General features: G+C 45.2%; 1 protein-coding gene across 3 annotated transcripts in view; it reads left to right on the top strand.

Annotated features, from left to right (window-relative positions):
- Positions 1-21470, top strand: part of LOC102537861 (serine/threonine-protein kinase/endoribonuclease IRE1) — a 76780-nt gene that overhangs the window by 11993 nt on the left and 43317 nt on the right. For all 3 annotated transcript variants that reach the window (XR_012059788.1, XM_072939415.1, XM_072939416.1), the window contains exon 2: positions 11926-12046. Coding sequence is in view for 2 of the 3 variants with exons in the window: in XM_072939415.1 (XP_072795516.1) it covers positions 11926-12046 (121 nt within the window). In the remaining variant the exon portion in view is untranslated. The remainder of the gene's footprint in view (positions 1-11925; positions 12047-21470) is intronic.

Here is a 21470-nt window from a genome sequence, read left to right as displayed (position 1 = left end):
CCAGCTCATCTTCTTCTAGCTTCATTTGCCCCAAAAAATGTCTTTTGAGCATGTGTCAGTCTCGTGGGGTTACCTCAGGAACTTTGGGTTTTTTTAACTTGGAGTTTTAAGGATAATTAACAGGCTTTGGAGTCAACAGGAACACAGGAGAGGCCACGGAATGAGCAGAATGCCTGAGCGGGGATGTGTGGGCTCAGAGTCTTAGGGAATTACTCTGGGCAGGGCCGGGGCATGTGGCCAGGTCAGCTTCCCGCAGGCACAGGGGTGGAACCTGCCGTCTCCATCCTTGCATTGAACTATTTCTCTGCTAGATGGTTAACTCCTCGAAGGAGGGAGTCTTACTGGACTTGGGGCTCCAGTGTCTTGTACAAAACCGATCCTTCTTTCTGTGTATCTGTGGGATAAAATAGAGTCCAGCAAAGGGGTGGGGTTGAAATAAGCAAACTAGCAAGTAAATTGGATGTAGAAAAGTCAGCCAACAGGAAGAGGCACGAAGTAGGGAGTGCCTGGGAGAGATTGATGAATCCTTCGTGTCCTTGCCAACCTCCTGAGTAACATGAGACCATGACTTACCTCGTCCTGTAACGTTACTGCCCCCCGGATTTCTGCCTCCTGGAGCAAAAGTAGCCCTGAAACTGGCTGCAGGTACTGCAGGGAGGGAGCACCCCGGGGAGTAAAAATAGGGGGGGTGGCACCCAGATGAAGGGTCTCCGAAAGCAAGAGACCTGGTGGTGGGGGCTGTCCTGTAGGCCACATTTTGTCACAGGAACAGCCTCATTTATGAAACTCTCCCATGAAATTTTGGGATGTCAGGCTCCTGTTCAGCTGTAAACCAGCTCAGCAACATTCGTCACATGTTTGTATAAATTAACACACCAGAGAAAACTCACCTCAGGCGTGAGCCCTGATTGTGTTGGGCACATCTAACTCCTCACCTGAGAGGAGTCTGTCTTTCCCTCCAGATCTGCTTTACCCCAGTGTGAACACCATGTCCTCCTGCTCTTTCTGTAGGCTGCAGAGCTAACAAGATATGGAAAGACAGTTCTGATTTTTGTGGCCCACTGTGTTCGGGTGCACACTTGGCCTTCTGCCTGCTTTCCCAGCGCCCTCCTCTGCTTTCTCTCAGCAGCCCTGGCCCGAGAGGTCCTCAGTCCCAGCAAATTCTCTTCAGTCTCAGTGCCTTTGCACAGGCTGTTGTTCCCTCTGCCCAGGAAATTCTCCCCTTCCCTCCCCACTTCCTGTAGACCTTAACTCAGCTGCTGCTCCTTCAGAAGAACCCGTGACACGGTGCTGCCCGCCCCCAGCCCTGGGCCTGATCGGGTCCTGTTAACGCGCGCACGGTTCCCTGTACGTCTCTTTCCCGGCACGTGCTGCAGTTCGCTGTTCTGTTTGTGTGATAGTTTTACTAGCATGGTCCCTTAGACTATAAGCTCCACGGGGGCAGGGGTCAGATCACTGTTGTGATGCGATCCTAGTGTCTTACACAGTTCTTGATTAATCATCATAAGAACTGACGCCCAAATGGTGCTCACCATACACTCAGAGCTGGACACGTATTAACTCATTTAAATCTCTGTGCAATCCTCTGAAGTCAGTGTTACCCCCCATTTCAGAGATGAGAAAACCAAAGCACTGGGAGGTGACCGTCCCGGGTGGTCTAGCTCCAGAGTCAGCCACCTCATACCACCCAGGCACTACAGTGAAGCAAACAGATAACAAATATATGTTGAATTGTTCAGCATCATCACACAATGAGGGCTACTACATAAGCGAGTCTGCAGCTAATTCAGGTGCAGCCCTAGAACTTATAACGCAGTGCCGATGGGTGAAAACCTTCTCGGCAGTTATACTCTCTTCCTTCTTAAATACCACCAACCAAACATATTTTAGCCTTTTCTTAATTATTCTAGATTGTCAGCACCAGCTCTTGTGTGATTGCCATCTGCCTGTGAGGGTAAGAGATGGGGAGCAATTGAGGGTTGAGACAGAGTGGATAATCAGGTTTTTGAGTTTTGTTTACCTTTCGATGGTATCTTTGGCTCGCGCCAACTTCTTTAGTAAAGTGATCTTCCTTAATATTTATGTAACTCTTGTCTTTGAGATTCTTAATATGTATTTTGCTTTCTGAGCATTTAAAGGGATGTTGCTGTTCCTCAGCTTTCAAAAGAAAAAACGAATTTGGAGGCTTGGGCACCTTGCCCCACAGTTCAGATGCCCACGTAAGCCACTCCTCTGACCTGGAGAAACTGGCGGTAAGGTTGGATGACCTCCAGATGAGGCAGAAGCCTGACCGGGATGGCGACTTCAGGGAGAGGGAGCCCTGGGAGAAGGGAGCCCGTTGGCAGCAGGGCATGTTCCTGTAAAAGCACGTCCCCTCTCCCCTCCCGGCCCCTGACAGCCGTTTTTCCTTTCTCAGGAGGGAGTTCTGTCCTCCCTGGTGTCTGGAAGGGCTTCTTCCTTGAACCCAAAGGCTTGGTATCTCCCTGCTCACAATTCTTCCCTGCGTCTGTTTCCTGCCTGTCATTGACAAGCCGGAGAAAGCAATACTGTTCAATTGTGGCCAGTCCTCTTGCTTTGCTTTTATTCCTAAGTCCTCAGTTTCCACACCACAGCTCTGTAGGTATGGTTGTGCCAACGCAGCCTGCCCTTCAGTTCCTTACGCTTTCCCATCTCTGTCCGAATATGAGAGAACTGCACCGAGATGTTTACATCGGCCTCTCAGAGGAGCCCAGAAAATAGAAACCCATGGTGAGATTATGGAAATCTGGTGGCATAAGATTTTCTTTCACATGAAAAAGTCAACATTCAGACCTGTGTTTCCTTCCTTTTTGGGGTGGGGGGAGCACCTTATCCCTGCTAAGCAAAGCAGTCACGGCTGACTGCATGAGGCTCATCGTATGTCATTAAAATGGTCCTCGCTGCTCAGAGGAGTCATCCTGCGCTCATCAGTAACGTGCGTTTCCTTGGCACCGGCATTAAGAGAGTGACCCGTTTCATCAAAGGAATCGGCCATGGCTACTGCGTATCATCATCTTCCTCATCATCAAAGAGCACTTTATTTAAAACCATTAGAACTGGGCTGGATAAATGTACTGATGGCTGAGACTGTGACCTTTGACTTTTTGTGGTGTTATTCCCACCCCCTTGGATCTATAGTGGGATGTCAGGAATTTTTGTCCCAGACATTATTTTAAAGACTCCACCCCGTATAATTTGCAGTGCCTTTTGGTATATTGGGTGTCTATGTAGAATCTACAAATTACATTTTGGTCTCATCCAAAAGATCCTACCCCCGTATCAGAGCAGTATGCTGATCTCCATCTGCCTTGGCAGGACTCAAGGAGCCCTGGGCCTCAAGTAATTGAAGCTTCTGTTTCCCAGAGAACCGTGATTTACAGTAGTGGAATTACAGTGTGGGGTGGTGGGCGGAGGAGCAGAAGGGGAGGCGGAGACCTTGGTTCCGGTCCTGTGTTAACTGTCTGTGATGCGTTGGGCAACTGACCTCACCTCTCTGGGCCTTGACTTCCTCTCCTGAGAAATGAGAGGTTTGGGGAAGGTGATCTTCTTCACTTCTTTCCATCTGTGAAATTCTGAAGTTACGTATCCCAGAAGCCATAAACAGTCCCTGCTGACTGATCTGTGCTGTATGGAGCCATTTGGTCATCAGGGACTCTCCATCTAATTGGAGAGGGGAAGGTGGCCTGGCGGACAGGCCAGCAGGGAAGTGGGTAATCCCCGAATGTGCTTCAGACAATGGGGATTGGGCGAGGGGGAGTCAGTCTGGCCAGGTATCTCAACTTGAGGCGTATTTCATCGTGTTTGACTTCTATTGTAAAGGTTGGCAACATCTGGCAAGCAGAGGTGGCAATTATGTCACACATACAGTTGTTTGTAGATAATTTTTATTTAACTAGATCATTTATCCACTTTCTGCTTGACCCCTTCTGTTCTCCCCCACCCCCGTCCCCAAAAGAAATCTCTCAACAAGTATGAAGAGCTCAATTGACATTTCAGATTAGTTGCTATTATCAGGACTGAAAAATCTGGTATCTAATTGAGTCTTTTTTTCTTCCCTTGGGGTTTTTGTATGAGGGCTTCCTGATAATAGGTTTAACTGCAGATGGATGTACATACTCAAATGGATCAAATCTGGCTTTTTATACGGCTGCTAGTCCCCTTATGAATTTACAGTCTAAAACCTTTATTAATTTGTTTATGATGCTGCTCTGTTAATGTGAGTGAGCCTAATAGATTTCTCTGTTTTTTAAGACCTGAATTGCTGCTGTTTTCCCTGTAGAGATGACAACAAAGTAATGGTGGCAGTACGTGCATTCTGAATCTCAGCCACTAAATGATAGTGAAACCTTGGGTTTGGGTTTTAATATTTATAAAATGTTTGGGGACCTGAGGGATTTGATGCCACCCTAAGAACAAGGGCTTGGTTCCTTGACCATAGTGTGGTAAAGGGTTTCCCGTAGAATGTTTCATGCCTCAATGTGCTTCCTCCTTTCCTGGTGTCAGGATAAGTTGACGGCAGAGGGACCATGAAGACAAGTGGAACTGCCAGCTGCTTGAACTTAGATGCTAATTTAGCCCGGGGCTCCAGAACCAGTTTAGGGGAAGTATGTATTTACCTGTTGTGAAATTAGCTAACCTTTGCACTCAGGAATAAAGTGGGCCTATGAGGAACCTTTTATCCAATCCTTTAAAGGAGTAGCCTAAACCCTGAATCGTTAACTGTCTTGAGAGGTGGTGAATTACACCACACACAAGAATTGCCACAAATACTAGTTTAACACTCTTTGTGGCTTAGTTTGGAAACCACACAGTTCTGTTCAGTTTGGCCTTGCCCTTCACTGCATCCCAGCCAGACACCTGACTCCTATCCAAAGCAAATGTCACAGTTACCTTTATTGACCTAATATCAGGAAACGTAGCAGCTGATAGGCTGGTTGGAAGGAACTATGGTTGATGGATTATTGCTGACCTACACACAGGTAAACAAAGCATAACCGAATTTGGCGTGATTCTATAATAGACCGAAATCGTTAAAACATAGACACAATAAAAATTCTCTCAGTATCACCAGTGTTTTAATTCTGTTCTTAATCTGTAGTCTGTTGAGTTGGGACAAATGCAGTGGGCTTCCTGTGTCACTGTACAGATGGCCGTGTAGAAGTCTCCATATTTGGAGCTGAGTACTTTACTGTTGGATCAGGTGTGTAAATGAGATGGGAGACGGGGAGCAAGGTTTCAGTAGAATGAAAGTCTTTGTTGTATTTGTCTACCCAGGCCTTTACCTAAGATACCTTCAAAGGAAGGCCTTTGGGAGGGGTGGTGTAGTCTGCCCTCCTGATGAGTGTGAGGCTGTTACACTCACGTGGGCTTTGTTTTTCAACAAGAGACATTATGTAATGGATGTGTGCTGGCATTTACTGGGCACGGATTTCAATCTTCTGCTGCTTTAGTGAATTCTTGATGGTTTTTTTGGCCATCATTGGGCACAATCTTCTACCGTGTGACCAAATGGCATTAGAATGACAGCGCTCTGCTTGGTAGTTTTTGAAAGCAACCAGAATTGCAAATAGCCAGGCTTTGTTGGAGTTTATAGACTAAAGTAGATAATATGGCTGCAAATAGAATTGTAGACGTAGATGTCTCTTTATTTGAATATCGTTTAGTACCTACCAAGGGATTATGTTACATAATACTATACAGTTGAACTGACATATTACTGTGCAGGTTGACTGGGGTTTTTTTGTTTTTTTGTTTGTTTGTTTTTGGTGAGAAGCCCTATAGGACTGGTATCCGTCATCATGGTATACCAGAAAGTGTCTTACCCATAGCTCTTAAAATCAGCTCACCCATCCTGTGGCTTTCAGCTCATTCTAGCCAGCAAAAGAATCCAGTCTATTTGCCACTAGCCCTCACCTCTATTCTTACCCATCAGAAACCACCTCCCTTACCCCATCCACACAGGCATGTGTGCAGTCTTATTTTCTCTCCGCTTTAAGGTCCTCTGGCATTGGTACATCCGCCGGCAGAGAATGCCCTTCTCACCTCTGAGCATTATTGCTAAGATTAATCATTATAAGCTCTGATTCCTTAGCACATTTTACTCCATCTGCAATTTATTATTCTATGTTTGATGACATGCAGTTGTAATCATTCTCAACATTTCATATGTCCTAAGTAGTAAAACAAAATACCTTGAAATTCTTTCTTTTGTAATCCTTCCCTCACTTGCGTACCTGTTTTGAGTCTGACCTGTAATCCTGTAATGTATATATTCATGTCAACCAAAAGTTGCTTCACCATCGCTTTACCTTTGTGGCAAGCTGTCCGGTGGGTTTGAGCCCTGGCAGGGAGCCCTGCACTGCACGAGGCAGACTGGTTGTTGGTGGCAGGTTGTAGGTTCCAGGAATTAAGGTACACACTATATTGTGTAAGAATATTCTATTGGAAACATGCTAATATCCTTGCTAGAGTTACACAAGTATTGTATTTTTAGTTTGGAGGAATGGTTTTCTTGACCTTAAATAAATAAAACTAAAGTTAGGATTATGCAATGTAACAGTAATCCAATGAACACTGAGGAAAAATTAGTTTAAAAACAAAAAAAAACCAGCCTCTCAGCAAATCCTGGAGATCGATGTGATCCTCCTAAAAGAAAAATGTCATTTTGTTATTAGCCAGGTTATTGTATTCTCAGATTACTAGGACTATTTTGGTCTGTTGGGGGTAGGAAGGGGAGAAAATTCACAGGAAAGATTTTTATTTTAACCATTTTTACTGTTTTTACTTCCACTAAGCTAACACTACTGCACCACACACATTTAACTCCTGAAACATGTACCCTTGGGTTAGATTTCATCAATTTGCAGGCCGCCTGAGGCGTGTATGGCTCTCCTGTTGACTGTGAGGGCTTTCTGTGTGTGTGAACGCCTTTTTCGTGGGGGCAGGATGCACAAGTTTGGGAACCTTAACCGATACTGCAAATCCTCATCACATGCGCCTCACTCTGGGAGCTGGGTGTGAGACACATTTGCATGGCCCCACTCCTTCCCTCTGACTTCCAGGTGAAAGGTCTGACCCTTGTTATTAGGTAGTCAGTTAACCCTTGGGCTAGCTCTTAAAATGTGGGTCCGAAGCCTAAGAATTGTATTTCTTTGGAAAATGCAGCCTTTCTGAAAACCCTGATGAGGAGCATGGGGCTGCCCTGTGCTCTGAGTCTTAGGGCAGTGGCCGCCTGCTTCCTGTTGCTCTTCCTCGGGGACCCGAGGGTGGGTGGAAGTGAGCAGCCACTTCAGTGATCGTCGCGGCAGCTGGAACCGAGCCCGGTGCTTTGCTGGTGGTTCTCCTCCAGCCACTGGTGAGCTGCCTCTGGCCTGACCCGTCCCAAGTACTGAGTCAGAAACTGTAAGTTTATGTTAGAGGCTGTTTCATTTGTTTTTCTGCTACCTAAACACATCCTTGTGTCCATAGTGCCTCTTCACTGAAGATATTTTCTAAACAAAGTTATTTCAGAACTCGTTTTAGAAATGGTTTTTTTCTTACTTGAAATACAAGCAGCTGAGTTAATTAATGCAGGCGCAACTAATAATTAGCTGAGTTTAGAATATTAGAGAATGAAATTGTTGGCGACTCACTACCTTTTAATCATCTCTGTATGAGCAGGTGGTAGCTGCTTTCATGTGTTTGTGGGAAATGCAAAGTGAGTGGTGCATTTTATGAAATGGTGTCTCTGCCGGACTTTGTGAAATCTTGCTTTATAATCAGAACACTGAACACGAGGATCCAGCCCCAGAATTACGTTTGTTTTCACGGGAGGGCTATCAGGCTGAGCAGGGCAGCAGTAGGAATCAGCCTAAGTGAAATAAGCTGGTTTTACAGGCGCCCACTTCCCCAGCATCACCTGGCCCGAACTGACAGGCTTCATGGTCCTTGGACTGAGCATTTCCAGAATTGTTATGTCGGGGTCACCTCGTGTGAGAGGACCAAATAGCTAATGGGTGTCTAGTTTTAGGGTGGACCAGATTACCTGCCACTGCCATTCTCACCCTCCACAGTGTTACTGTGATTGGTTTTTAGAAGTCACCGTGGGAGCCAGGAGTATATAACCCACTAATCTGAAAAATGCGTCAGATTCCAGGTAGTCAACTTGAAGCAGATCTGCAGATTCAGCACTTTCTTCCCTCTTTCAGGCTCCCTGGAAACTAGTATGCATAACTCTAGGGCCTGTTGCTGTTTCCTCCATTGCAAGGGGAAAAGGGAACACTGATGGGGTGAAGGTGACGTGCAAGGTCATCACTGTGAAGCAGTGTTTTTAGATGTTGAGGCACAAATAGTTCTCAGCTGTGCTTGGTATCGCACAAGCCATCTAGACGCTTATTAATTCACTTGAGTTACAGCAACTGTATCTGAAGGCAGGCATTTTTGTGCTTTAAAAAAGGAGGGGGAAAATAGGCAGAGATTTTATGATATTAATTTGCCTCATGAAAGAATAACGCCGTTCAGAGTGGCTTATTCTAATGTGAAACTGTCAGGAGCTTCAAAGAAGAGAAAAATCTGTCAAGTGGGATAGGGTTTGTGACGTCACTGTGGACATTGTGATTATCTGTCAGCGCTCTCAGTTGCCAAATTTGACTTCTGGCCAAACCGGGTCTTTCTGAGATTTTTAGAAGACTATGTTAGTTATGTGATTAGTGTTTTATTTCGAGTCACCAACCAACCGTAGACAATTGCTCTTCCTGTGGTTTCCAAGATACTCAGACGAGGCAGGTGGCTTTTGTTTCCATGCTAGTAGTGGAGCAGCACTGATATGTTTTAGTAAATATTGACCCTTTAAAATGTTAATACTATGATAGGATATATTTGAGGGCATTTAGTTTATTATAATTGTACTGTGGGCTTTAATAACAACAGAATTCTTTTATTCTAGATGCTCACTCTTTCTATGATTCTAAACTTTTGTCCCTTGTTTAGTGGATATTAGTGATCAAAAGTGGTTGGGCTGCCTAATATCCTGAGATGGAAAGTGCTTCTGGAACTTAATGCTGCTCATTGAAGTTATTTTATTTTATTTTATTTTATTTTATTTTATTTTATTTTATTTTATTTTATGTTTTACTGGGTCACTGGTTTATGATAAGAGGATATAATTCAGGGACAGCTAGATGGAAGAGATGCACGGGACAAGGTATGGAGAAAGGGTGTGGAGCTTCCTCTCCGTGTGCCCTCTCCGAACATACCACTCTTCCAAATCTCCACATGTTGAAACAGAGCAGGATCCTGTGGGGTCTTCCCTGGTACAGGTCCTTTCCGTGTCCCCCCACTTCTTACTTGTAGGAAATAGGTGAAGCTCCTTTAAATTCCAGCTTCTCTTCCACATACTGACTTGTCCATCTCCTTTCTATTTTATAAAAAATTCATTGCACATTACGTGATCATATTACAGAAACTTTAGAAAACAGAGGAGAAAAAACTGGCTGTAATTTTGCAATATTTTCTTCATCATTTATATATATATATATGTATATGTATGTATATATTTTTAAAATAGCTTTGCGTATGTATGTGTGTTTAGGACTGTTTTAGTTGCAAGTGACAGATATCTCATTCTAAAACTTAAGCAAAGAGGGGATTTTGCTGCAAGGACTGAGTGTCCCTGAGCCCAAGGACAGGGGCCAGGCCTGAGGAGCAGTGGGAGCCAGGGCGCCCGCTCCCAGCCTTTCAGCCGTGTTCCTTCCCAGGCTTCTTTCTCAGTTCCTCTCTCTCATCCAGATTTGTGCACGTGGCAGAAAACATATCCACAGGAATCTCCCAAGTTTAACTTCTCACCACTTCAACCACCCAGATTGTTCAGCCCAATTCTGATCTGATCCCAGGACCCAGTGTGCAAAATGGCTTTTCCTGGGCCACTGTTTGGCAGATGGCGGGGTTGAGGGGGTGCTCAGCAGGGGTTCCGCCTGTTGGCCCCCAGATATGCATACATCTTCCCTTTTCACATATTCAGCCTTCAGACTGCCCCCGCTTAACATACTGGAGCCATCCCACAACAAGCTGCAGACCCTCCCCCCTCTCACTGGGGGTGGCCCCCAGTCCCCTTTAGCTGTAGCCCTCTGTGGTCTTATCACAGGGCCACTGTCCTCCCTGCCGAGTGCTCTGGGTGACATGTGTTCCTCTGGTTCAGGTGTGAGCAGGTCCAGATGAGGCTTCACCGTCAATACTCTGGACTAAAATAATTTTAACACCCCTGAAATTGTTGGTGTACATGACCTTTGGATTCCAGCTGGGGCAGACCCCACCTACCTTCGGGGCTTCTGTTTTCCTAACCAGGGTGTACAGAGACTGATTCCCTAGTTCCAAAGGTGGAGTTAAAAGCAGACTCTTCTTCCTCAGCCTTGAGGCTTTCCACAGAGAATAGACCCTGCGGTCAGGCTTGTGAGGGCTCTGGGCGAGCGAAGGGCAGAACGTCTCCCCCAGGCCGGACACAGGCTGAGAGGAGGTGAGCCAGGTTCTGCCTGCCAGGGGGTCTCCACCTGGGAAAAGGAACTCAGGGACTGAGTGTTTGTCCTGCCACCTCGGACTGCCCTGAGGAGACCCATCGGGCTTTCATTTTCAAGGGGTTAACTTAACTGGGCATCATGCTGGCTCTTACCAAGAGTGACCAGGTATTCTGGGGTCCGGCTCCCGTACACAAGTAACCCTCCAACCTTTATGTTTAGTGCTAAAAGCCAGCCATACTCCTGTACTTTAAAAATAGCATTTGTGCCAAAATTCGAACTGTTACATTATAAGCAAGTTGCTTTGGCCTGTGTTTAATTCAAGACCCATAGGAACCAGCTGATTGGTGGGACAGTATCGTGATGAAGGAAGAGAAGAATCTCATTTCAGAGTGGCATCGCTAAGTGGGTCCAGACCTCAAAAGGATGTTATTCTAGGAAACCATACCAGCTATTGCCTGCATGGGTGTGCGCATGCATGCATACACACACACACACACACACACACACACACACACGGCTGCTATCATGGGAACCGTGTGGATGAGTGTACAGTTCCTAGCGAAGGCAGAGGATAGGCAGACCAAAGAAAAAAATTCTATCCGGTATAATTATAACCACAGTGTACATTAAATTTTGGATTCTGTATTTTTAATGTTATATATAAGCTTTTTCTATATTATGGATTTTTTTTTCAAGTGATATTTTAATGTTTACATATAATATTCCATTGAGTGTATGTATCATAATTTATTTCAGCCATTTAGATTTAATCGGAAGTTGAGGTCTTTCCATTTTTTGTGTGTTTATAAATGGGTTGCAGTGAGTATCATTGTGCAAAGAGCTTTATCCAGTATATGGAGTTTGCATTATGTCTTTTATACATTTTATTTTATAACATGTCTCTTTTGAAATCTTTATATAATGAGAATTGTTTTTTCCTATTTTGCTTTAAACATTTTCCTCTAATTCTTTGCCTTTTAAAACTTCGTGTTTCGTAAGTATGGGTGTGTGGGGGTGAGTTAGCCGTCTTCTTTATCATGGAGTCTTGCAGGATAACCAGGTTTTCGAAATACAACCAAGAGAAGGAAGTTGGTCAGGAAGCTGAGTGTACTTTCTCCCTCTGTTTCAGCGGAGTCTGTCCCTGGATTATTTCAGAATCCGCAGCCCTGGCATGTTAGGGCCTGTGTGCAGGAAGGATTGCTGCTTAGATAGAATCAGGCGACCTGGGTTCCAGTCCTGACCAGCTGTTGTCCAGACATGTGCCCTTGATGGGGACTTGTGCTCTTCAGCCTGGATTTCGCCATCTGGATCTTAGAAAGACAGCTTTGGGGTAACGGGTGGGGGGCTGTCTGTGGTTGTCCACGCCCAAGGTGAAGAATCATATTGACCAGGTAGATTCTTCTACATCTCATTGCAGATTTTTGGAAGCCCCAGCACTGTGACGCTTCCTGAAACCTTACTGTTTGTGTCAACCCTGGATGGAAGTTTGCATGCTGTCAGCAAGAGGACAGGCTCCATCAAATGGACTTTAAAAGAAGGTAATTTGGATTTGGTCCTTGGGTGACATGGACGCTTGCTCTCAGCTGCTCCTGAGGGAACATGTTCCAGAAGAAGAGAAAAGCAGTCATATGTTATTTAATAAAATAAAGAAAGATAATGGAGGCAAGGAGAGGAGAGGAAATTGTACTCAGAGGGGTTTACAGCTTGAATTGTGATTGCCCGCTAGGTGCATCAGTTGAAGAGGCAAGTTTTATCTCCTTTTGTTTGTTTGTTTGTTTGTTTTGCTCCTGTTCAGATTTTATGTTTAAATGGCTCTAGGCTTTTATATTAATAGTTCTGGCTGGTTGGTCTTTACGAAGACAAGCTGCATTAAATTTTTTTTTGTTAAGTTCTAATGATTAGGATCTTGTCATCGTAATTACAAGAAGATATCTTCTCTAACCTCAAATGAGTTTACTCATTTGTTTTTATAGAGGCTGAAATAATTAAGAGCTGTAAGATTTGACATGCATCCAAGTTAGTCGCTTTATTGGCTCTTTACACTGAGGGAAGTCGAAGACTGAGCTTGTTTCTCATTTACTCCACCATGCATCCATTTTATGATCTTGTCTTCCTGGTGATAGTTGGCAGAGTGGAGGCCCTCCAGCTGGGAAATTGTGTTCAGTTCCCAAAGTAATCTTCCCGGATAAAACCCAGGCAAATCCTGGGATTTGGGGCTTTCGGAGTCATCCCTATTACTCTGTCCTGTCATAATTCTCATTTGGTCTTAGATTCAGGTCTGACCAGTGTATTCTCTTCCGTCACTAATCTGTGACTCATTATTCTCCTGAGCACAGCAAGTGTTTTTCCTTTATTAATAAAATGTTCCGAAACAGTACCTTAGATGGAAAAATATTGACGTATGTCAGGTCACACATCTTCTTGTCAATTCAGCAGCAAACCTGGTTGCCATCCATAGATGACCTTAGCCGGGGTACCGCAGGCTCCCCGCCTCCGCTGCCTGGGCCGGCGTGGATCAGCTAGAGCTTTAAGTAACAGAAAGGACCAACTCTGTCAGGAGTGAGGGGTCATGAGAAGACAGGGAGCCCGGTGGTGGCACTGCATTACTAGGCTCCCAGAATATTACCTGTCTTCTTTCTCCATCATGTTTAAGCAGAGATCTTTGTATTTCAGGATTTCTGATTTTTGTCCAAAGATGAAAATTAACAAGTCACAAAAGAATTGAGATCAGCATTTTCACTGTTAAATGTTAGCACTGGTCCCTCAGTTTCAGTATCCCAAGCAGGGCATTTTTGCCCTAAGCCACTTCATTCTTCTGCTTTACTTTTCCCTGTGTGTATTGTTTTGTTTTTAAAAATTGTATTTATTTTTGCATATATTGTTTTAACTAGGTCTTCTCCAAGTCTAATTTAATTTCTGCAAGTAGCTTCAGCTGTATCCAGCAAAACTGTGTCCTGCCTTGTTTGTTACATAGCCAAACATAAGAATCAATCTGTTCTTTCCTCTCACTTAGAGCTCAAAGAATTTGCCTCCTTTTAAATTTAACACATGTTTAGAGAACTTAGTCTGTGAAAGACACTGTATGGGGCACAAACAAGGAAAAGACAGCCCGTGCTCTCCAATAGGCCACAGTCTGGGAGGGAGAAATGACAAGTACACAGAACTTCAGCAGAGAGCGGCCTTGTGACCACCAGAGAGGTGCCTGGAACCGCTGTGGGCCCAGGTCAAGCTGAGGCGGTGGCTGGGGGATAGACAGGAAAGGCTTTGCGAAGCGTTGTGTTGGAGCTGAGCCTCAGTAGGCGGACTGAATTCCAACGGGGAGAGAGGCCTGGAAAGGAGCAAAGGAGGCACCAGGTCTAGGATGTGGGGACAGGTCCAATCTGGGAAGAGCTTAGAGATGGAGGTGGAGGGAGGGAGGCCAACGGATGCTGAGCCCTGTTGTACTTGAGTGAACAGGAGATTGGGAGCCGTTGGTGTGACTGAGCAGGTGAGTGACCCTGCTTCCAGAACAATCCAACAGCAGTGTGTGGGCCAAGAAGGGCCGGGAAGCCCAGTGAGACATGGGGCAGACCTGAAAAGGGGACTGGGGAAGGGAGGGGGTGGGGAGGATGAGAGGCATGCCAGAAATAGGATCAGGAGAATCCAACAGCTGGTTCGGTGGGCAGAACAGCGAGGCTAAGGACACTTAAAGGCAGAATTAGAGAAAGCCGATTAAGGTCTAATAATTTCAAGTAATGAAATTCAGTTCACTGAAATTTTAGTATGTGCTAAGTCTCATTGTTTTTCTGAGAATAAACTGGCTTATTTTAGCTAAATTGAGCCCTGGGTATCAGTAGCCTTGATATATATATTTCCATACAAAGATTAAAGATGATAATAGAGACCCGGAGTTTTTGAATTTTATTTTAATCTTGCAATTATACCTAAAGATTTCTAAGCTGGTATTTCTAAACCTTTAATATGTAAATAGATTATACAGGTATCCAGATACTGTTCTAGGCCCTGAGGATACAGCAAAGTCCTTGCCCTCATAGAGCTTTCATTCTGTGGGGGAAGCAGTTAAGGAGGTAAATTACATAGTGGTGATAAGGGCTGTGGAGAAAGATAAAGCAGGGAAGCGGCCTGGGGAGTGCCAGGTGGCCGGCTGGGCTTGGTGTGGGCGGGGCTGCAATTTTACAGGGACGGTCCCACTGAGAAGGCCCCACTGAGAAGGCTTCAATTATTTGAGCAAGAACTCCTGGAGGCTGGGGAGTCTTTGTGCAGAAGGCAGGGGGTGGGGCGGGGCAGAGGTGGGCGCAGTGCCAGGCAGGGAGCAGGGAGCGGAAGAGCAGAGGTGAGAGCGGCTGGAGTGGGGCCAGAGGGGAGAAGTAAAAGAGCTCAGAGGCCACGTGTTAGGGACTCAGTGCTCCCTTTCAGAATATATATATTTAGTTCTCTTTTTTTAAAGTACAGTTGGCTTACAATATTGTGTTAGTTTCAGGTATACAACATAGTGATTTGTTTTTTTTCTTTTTGCAGATTATATTCCATTATAGGTTATTACAAAATATTGGGTATAATTCCCTGTGCTATACAGTAAACCCTTATTGCTTATCTACTTCATACATAGTAGTTTGTATCTGTTAATCCCATACATTTGTCTCTTTCCAACTTCCTCTCCCTTCGGAACATTTGTTGTCCCCATCACTGCCTGAAATGCAATTTATAGACAGTAACGTGCATACACACACAGTTTTAAAAAGAAATGTATTAGGGGGAGAGTATAGCTCAGTGGTAGAGTGTGTGCTTAGCATGCACAAGGTTCTGAGTTCAATCCCCAGTGCCTCTGTTAAAAAACAAATAAATTAATAAACCTAATTACCTCCCCACACACACAAAAAAAGAAAAAGAAATGTATTACCTGATTGGTAATCCGAAATAGTAGGAAAGTGATTTTTCATCACGTGTATGTAATTTAACATGGAAACGCTTTGGAGGCATACTGACATACTGACACTGCACCCGTGAATGCTGTGCTGTTAATGCTGGCTGATAGAAGTGCAGACAGGATGGTGAGTGGATTTCCAAGATGGTGAACAATTCTTGTAACATTTCAAACAACAGAAGTACATTTTTACTTGATTTACACAGTAGTCACAATTTGAGAAGATTCATTGGGTAAAATTATGCAAAGGATGCTTTTGCACTTTTATGTAAAGCAGTTCAGATTGTAGGCTCAGATAATTATTAAAGGTTTTTGGCCCATGTGAGTGTCTGGCAGGACGTCAGAGCAGCCTGCAGATATGGGTGATTTTCAGCCTACCGAGCATCCCTGGCCTGCTACACTTAGTACCTGCATCACCACCCAGTTCCTGTGACCACCAGGAAATGCCCTCACAGATTTCCTGAGCACTGCCTGTTGAGCCCTCCCCATGGAGACCACAGGTATAGGACCTAGTGGCTGGTGTTAAGAACGTTGGCTTTTTTGAAGCCACTGGAGGAATCTGAGCAGGAGAGTAACACACTCTGGTGTTGTGGACTGAATACTTGTGTCCCCCAAATTCAGATGTTGAAGCCTTATCCCCCAGTGTGCTGGTATTTGGAGGTGGAGCCTTTAGGAAGTGATTAAGTTTAGATGAGGTCATGAGAGTGGTGCCCCCATAATGAGATTAGTGCCCTTATAAGAAGAGGAAGAGACCAAAGCTCACTCTGTCTCCACCACGTGAGGACACAGTGAAAAAGCAGCCGTCTGCAAGCCAGGAAGAGGGCTCTCAACGGAACTCAACTATGCTGACCCCCTGATCTTGGACTTCTAGCCTCCAGAACTGTGAGAAATAAATGTCTGTTGTTTAAGCCACCCAGGCCATTATTTTGTTACGGCAGCCCAGGCTGACTACGTCACCTGGCATCCGCTTTACAGGATCAGCAGGTGCTGGGTTGGGGCTGAACTGATGGGGCCTGGAGGAAGCAGAGACCAGGCAGGGGCTACGGCACCAGTCCAGCTGAGGGAGGACACGGGTTCGGGCCTGAGTGGGGAGTCAAATTCAGATGGAAGAAATTTGCCAATGCAGACGGACACCTTTAAGTCATGAAACTGGGGTTCTGTAAAATGTATACCTGTTATTCCATTTCATAGTTTCTTAACTGTTTACTTTTTTTTAAGGGGCCAAAAAACTAGGAATTTTTTTTTCTTCCCACAGAGCGGTTCTGGCAGGTGCTTTTGTTCCTCAACTTAACATGTGTTGCTGTTCCCAGAAATGGAGATTTCTCACATCACAGCGGCAAACTACACTTAGTACAGAAAACGAGTTTTATTTGTTTTCAAAAACTAATTTGAGTCCTGACAGTCTACCTTAGGTGCGATCTTTCTAAGCTGTGATTTTGTAACTGTAGCAACGGCACTGTCTGTCTCTGAAATATCACCAGTGAACACAGCTGTGAATGTTTCATTTCTGCGCCTCCAGCCCAAGTACAAACTGCGAATGCTGCTGTCATGTTTTGTGTTGAGTTTTACAAAGCTGGCCTTGGCTTGGTGCAGTTAAAGGACTTTCTTTTGTATTGCATTGGCTAGTTTGGGGCTTCTTACGCTCCCCTTGAAATACTAGTTAATGCTAAGGTTTGACACTCAGATCACCGTCAGATTGCAGTCTATTCTGTAGCAACCTCACTCCCATTCCCTTCCATCTCCTTTCTAGTAATAATAGGTACAAAGGACCGGGTCTAATCTAGAACCATTCTTTATTTACCCTAAAAACAGGCTGCTCTCCCAGCTAGACAGGCCGAGACTCCTGCGATGTCCACTGAATGGTTAATTTTGGAGATTTCTTATGAGGGAGGGATCAGAACAAAATTAGTTATTTGAAGTTTGAAGAAAGCCTTCCAGGATGCTTCCCGTTTAAGCATGTGCCTCTTCCCGTAAGTCCTTCCGTGCTGACAGCGCAGCCCTCCCAGGCCGGGAAAGAGTGTCCTGCTGCTTGTGCTCCCTCCGTCCAGCAGCCCGCAGTGTTAGGCGCCTGCAAATCCATTGAGACGCCCTTCACAGCTCACCGCCCTGACTCGTCAAGCCCGGGGAGCCCCTCCCTCGGTGGGTCCCAGAGGCACTGCGCTGAAGCCTCTGGTGTGGCGCTTCCTGCTTGTTGTGACTTTTTGGTTACATTCGTCTTCCTACTGGATTCCAGTAGTTTCATCTGTCTTGCGTTCTAACTCCTTGAGGGAATGGGGTCTCCAGACAGCGAGGGATGCTCAGTTGACGTCTGAGACACGCAGCGCCACCTTGGGTCCCAGGGCCCTCCTGACCAGACCTCTTTTGGGAACCCTGAGAAACAGACGGGGCTTGACTTTGCCTCCTCAGGATGCATCGTCATGGAAGTTTCCACTTCCAGTGTCTGGTCTTGAGTTGCACATGGCTTTTTGCGACTTTCTGCAGTTGGTTTTCTCTCGTATCCTTTAGGCAACGTGCACATTCCTCTGAAGAGTCAGAGACCTCACTCAGAGGTGCGAGGGCAACAGGATTGAAGGGGAAGTTGTGAAAGGGATGACGTTGAGTTAGCGGTTCTAACCTGTTTTCTCTTCAGGAGTTTTCTAGGCTTAAGATAGGCATCTTTCTGCTTCATTGCTTAAGCACAAGAAGGTGCTTATTTGTTCTCCGTTGTTTTGCAGGACTGAAAACTAAATTTTTGAGAAAGAATATGACAGTGACTTGTTTCTGCTTTTGAGTATCTTGAAAAAAGTGTTTTCTCTCTTTTTCTTTTTTGTATTTTACTTTTTATCACCAAGATTCTAAACATACACAAACATAGAGATAATGATGTAATGAGCCCTCCTTACCCATCAGTCAGCTTCAGTAAGCACCAACTGGTGCCCGGTCTCGTTACTCCCAGTCACGTCCCTTCCACATGTGTGGGGTCTGCTTTAGAGCAATACACCTCACATTAGGGAGGGGCCCCCATGAATAGCAGTCACCACACCTGGTGGCACAGATTTCAACTCCAGCGGGTGGGTGCTCTCTGCAGCATCGCTTGGTATGTATCGGAGTACAGTTGTGAACACAGCTGAAGTACAGGGTAAAAGGCCTGTTTGGCCTGTGACTTAGTTATTGTCCTTCTGCTCGTCTTTGGACTCCCATGGCTCAAGAATGAGTTCTGTGAAGTTAACGACATCCTGAGAGGCACTGGGGCGTAGGCCCAAGCGTTAATTTGTCCTGCTCTCCCCTCTTTCAGTCCTTCACGATTGGTTAGAGCATTCAGTGTGCGTTTTCAGGTCTGAGTTACTTCTGCCCAGGTGAGGATGAGTAAGAACAGTAGAATTCGACAGCCATCGGTACTGGGTGGTTTCTCAGATTACTTTGGTGTTTCTACAGGATCATCTTTTTCAAGCATGACGTTTGGTGACTTGCAGAGATTACCCTGAAAGAAAACCTGTGGCATCCTCTCCCAGTTCTGATGAGACTTGGAATTTCATCGTGGATTTGAGGAGGTTTTGATTAGATGCCCATTTTGAAATGTTCTCCTCATGAAAGCTGAACTTTGAGGAACGTTTGGACTACAACTTGGACCTAACAACTTTAGTGGGAGTTTAAGATGTAGATTACCGAAGTGCCTTTCCTCTGGAGGGAGGAAATGAGCTGCCAGTGGGGAGAAGTATTCCCTAATTGGTTCACTTGAGTGCATGAACCACATGGGGGAGACTTGAGTTTTGAGTTGGGGAGGGGTGAATGACCTTGTTTCTACCAACAATTTTTATAAGCAAATGGGATCATAAGGCAGTTAGGAATTCATTAGGAGTCTTTTGGTCCTTAAGTACCTTTCAAAAGGGCCAGCCCAGAACACTTTAAATTATTACTAGAGGTGCCCTTAGAAGGGTCTGGTTTGGAGAATTTCCAACTGTGTCATGACGTCGTCCTTGAACCTGGAGGAGTCTTCAGTCAGAGAGGAAGCTGGTTTTAAATGCCAGGTGTGTAGGGGGCAGCTGGGCGGTTGTGCTTTAGAAAGAGGAGCGAGGAGGAGCAGGGCCCATCTAGATTCTGCCGGAGCAGCACCGTGTTCCAGAAATATCGATGCTCATCTGGGGAAGAGAAGAGAACGATCTCGTAGGGCTCCTTGAGAGCCAGTCAAATGGGCAGTCTGTTCTTGTGGCTTCTGTAATCAAAGGAATCTTACTCCTTCCTACGTGAGCGTAAGTCTGCCCAGAGTGACCTCCAGAGAGAGGCCGTCGGGCCCAAACTCCGGTTTGAGACAGTTACCTAAATTGTGGCTGACTTCATCAAAGACATTTTTCTGTGTCTAGGGAAGCCTGACCTGATGCTGACAGGGTCCTTCGTGCTGTTCTCCAGGGGTTTCTCTTTGCACTTCCAGCCCCGTGGAAGTGTAGGATCAGGCTGTCAAGATTTCTACTATTGCTGAGGGTGGCAGGAAGAACTGGCCTTTCTTTTCAACCTCCTGGAAAGATTTTCCTTAAGTAGCTTTTGTTTTTTTAGCTTCTCTTTTTAAATTTTTTTTTCATTTTAGAAAAACTTTAACATACACAAAAGTAAAGAGAATAGTGTCATGAAGCCCTTGTGCACCCAGCACCCAGCTTCAGTAATGATCAACATGACCATCCCTTCCCCTCTCCTCCATTATTTTGAAGCAAATGCCACATCAGTTTTTGCATAAATTTAAATAATTTTAAAATGTGAGTGAACAGACTGAGCTCTGCCTGGGCAGCTCTTTGTCAGCTTATATCATGTAGGTGTCTGTGTGAAAAAGTTCTTTTCATTAGGATAAAGGTATTTGAATGACTGTATTCCACATGCAATGTTGGATATCTTAAATTCTTGACTTCCTTTCATTCTGCAGACAGCATTACCTGCTAAGTGTAAGGGAAGCGAAGACCTGAGCAGCAGTTACACAGGAGTTCACTTTGATTATTCACTGAACTGTCATTAGCCCCAGGCACTTTCCTGTGTGTATTTCACAAGAAACAAGCTAGATGGTTCTTGCCCTATAAAGGGCTTAAAATTCAGTCCAGCCCCCAGATATTTGAGAACCAGAGAGGCCACATGCAATGAAGTGCCTGTTGCCCAAGAAATGTGGTAAGTGCATCGTAAGAACATACCAAGTGCAGTGGGCATTCAGTTTCTGATTTTCTGGGGAAAGGGGTGTTTGAAGGACCGGCAAAGTTAGGCAAATGGAGTTGGGGCGGGTAATGTTGAGCACAGAGACCAGCACGAGAGCGTGGGCTGAGTTTGGGGAAGAGATGTGATTGAAGGGTGATCACGGAGGAGAATTGGGTCTGGGTTTTGCAGAGCCTTGAATGCTCAAGGACTGTGGTTCCCAAACCCTGCTGAGGGGCCTGGGCGCCACAGTGCTCTCTTGAGGCACTGCAGCTGGTTTAAATGTGTGCGAGAAACACAGCAATACTCCACCAGTGTCAAATACTACGTGAAAATCTATGTGGAATGGTAATGAGCGTGGCCGTGTCTATGTGAGTGTAAGATATGAAGTATGTGTAGCACTCAGCAAGTACGCACGGCCCATTACTAAATGATTATGGTTAACAATGAAAAAAGTGTTTTTCTTTCAATTTATATATAGTATTTTTTTTCACATGGCTTCTAGACCTCTTTTTTTTTTTAATTGGAGATACTGGGGATTGAACTCACAACCTCATGCATGCTAAGCATGGGCTCTGCTTTTTCACATGGCTTCTACGTTGCAAGGCCCTAAGTACCTAAGTCGTTTGGACCTAACTGCTCAATAAATGGAACCGTTGGGTATTTCTTTTGGCCTCGGGCCCTGGGGAGAAATTACACCGACACTAAGGGTGCTGTGAACCAAGAAAGTTTGGGAACGTCTGATTTGAGACACAGAGACGGAAGATATTTGGGAGGCAGAGGGATCTGTTGTAGGATTTTATATGGAGGGAAGACGGGAGCAGACTTGCCTTCGCGGAGCCCTCTCCGGCAGCGGGTGGAACACGATCTGAAGGGCAGAGCTCCGAGAT

Source organism: Vicugna pacos, chromosome 16 (assembly GCF_048564905.1).
Source record: "Vicugna pacos chromosome 16, VicPac4, whole genome shotgun sequence".
NCBI classification, from domain to species: Eukaryota; Metazoa; Chordata; class Mammalia; order Artiodactyla; family Camelidae; genus Vicugna; species Vicugna pacos.
The sequence above is the reverse complement of the archived record's forward strand: the minus strand, read 5'-3'. Positions and strand labels throughout refer to the sequence as shown.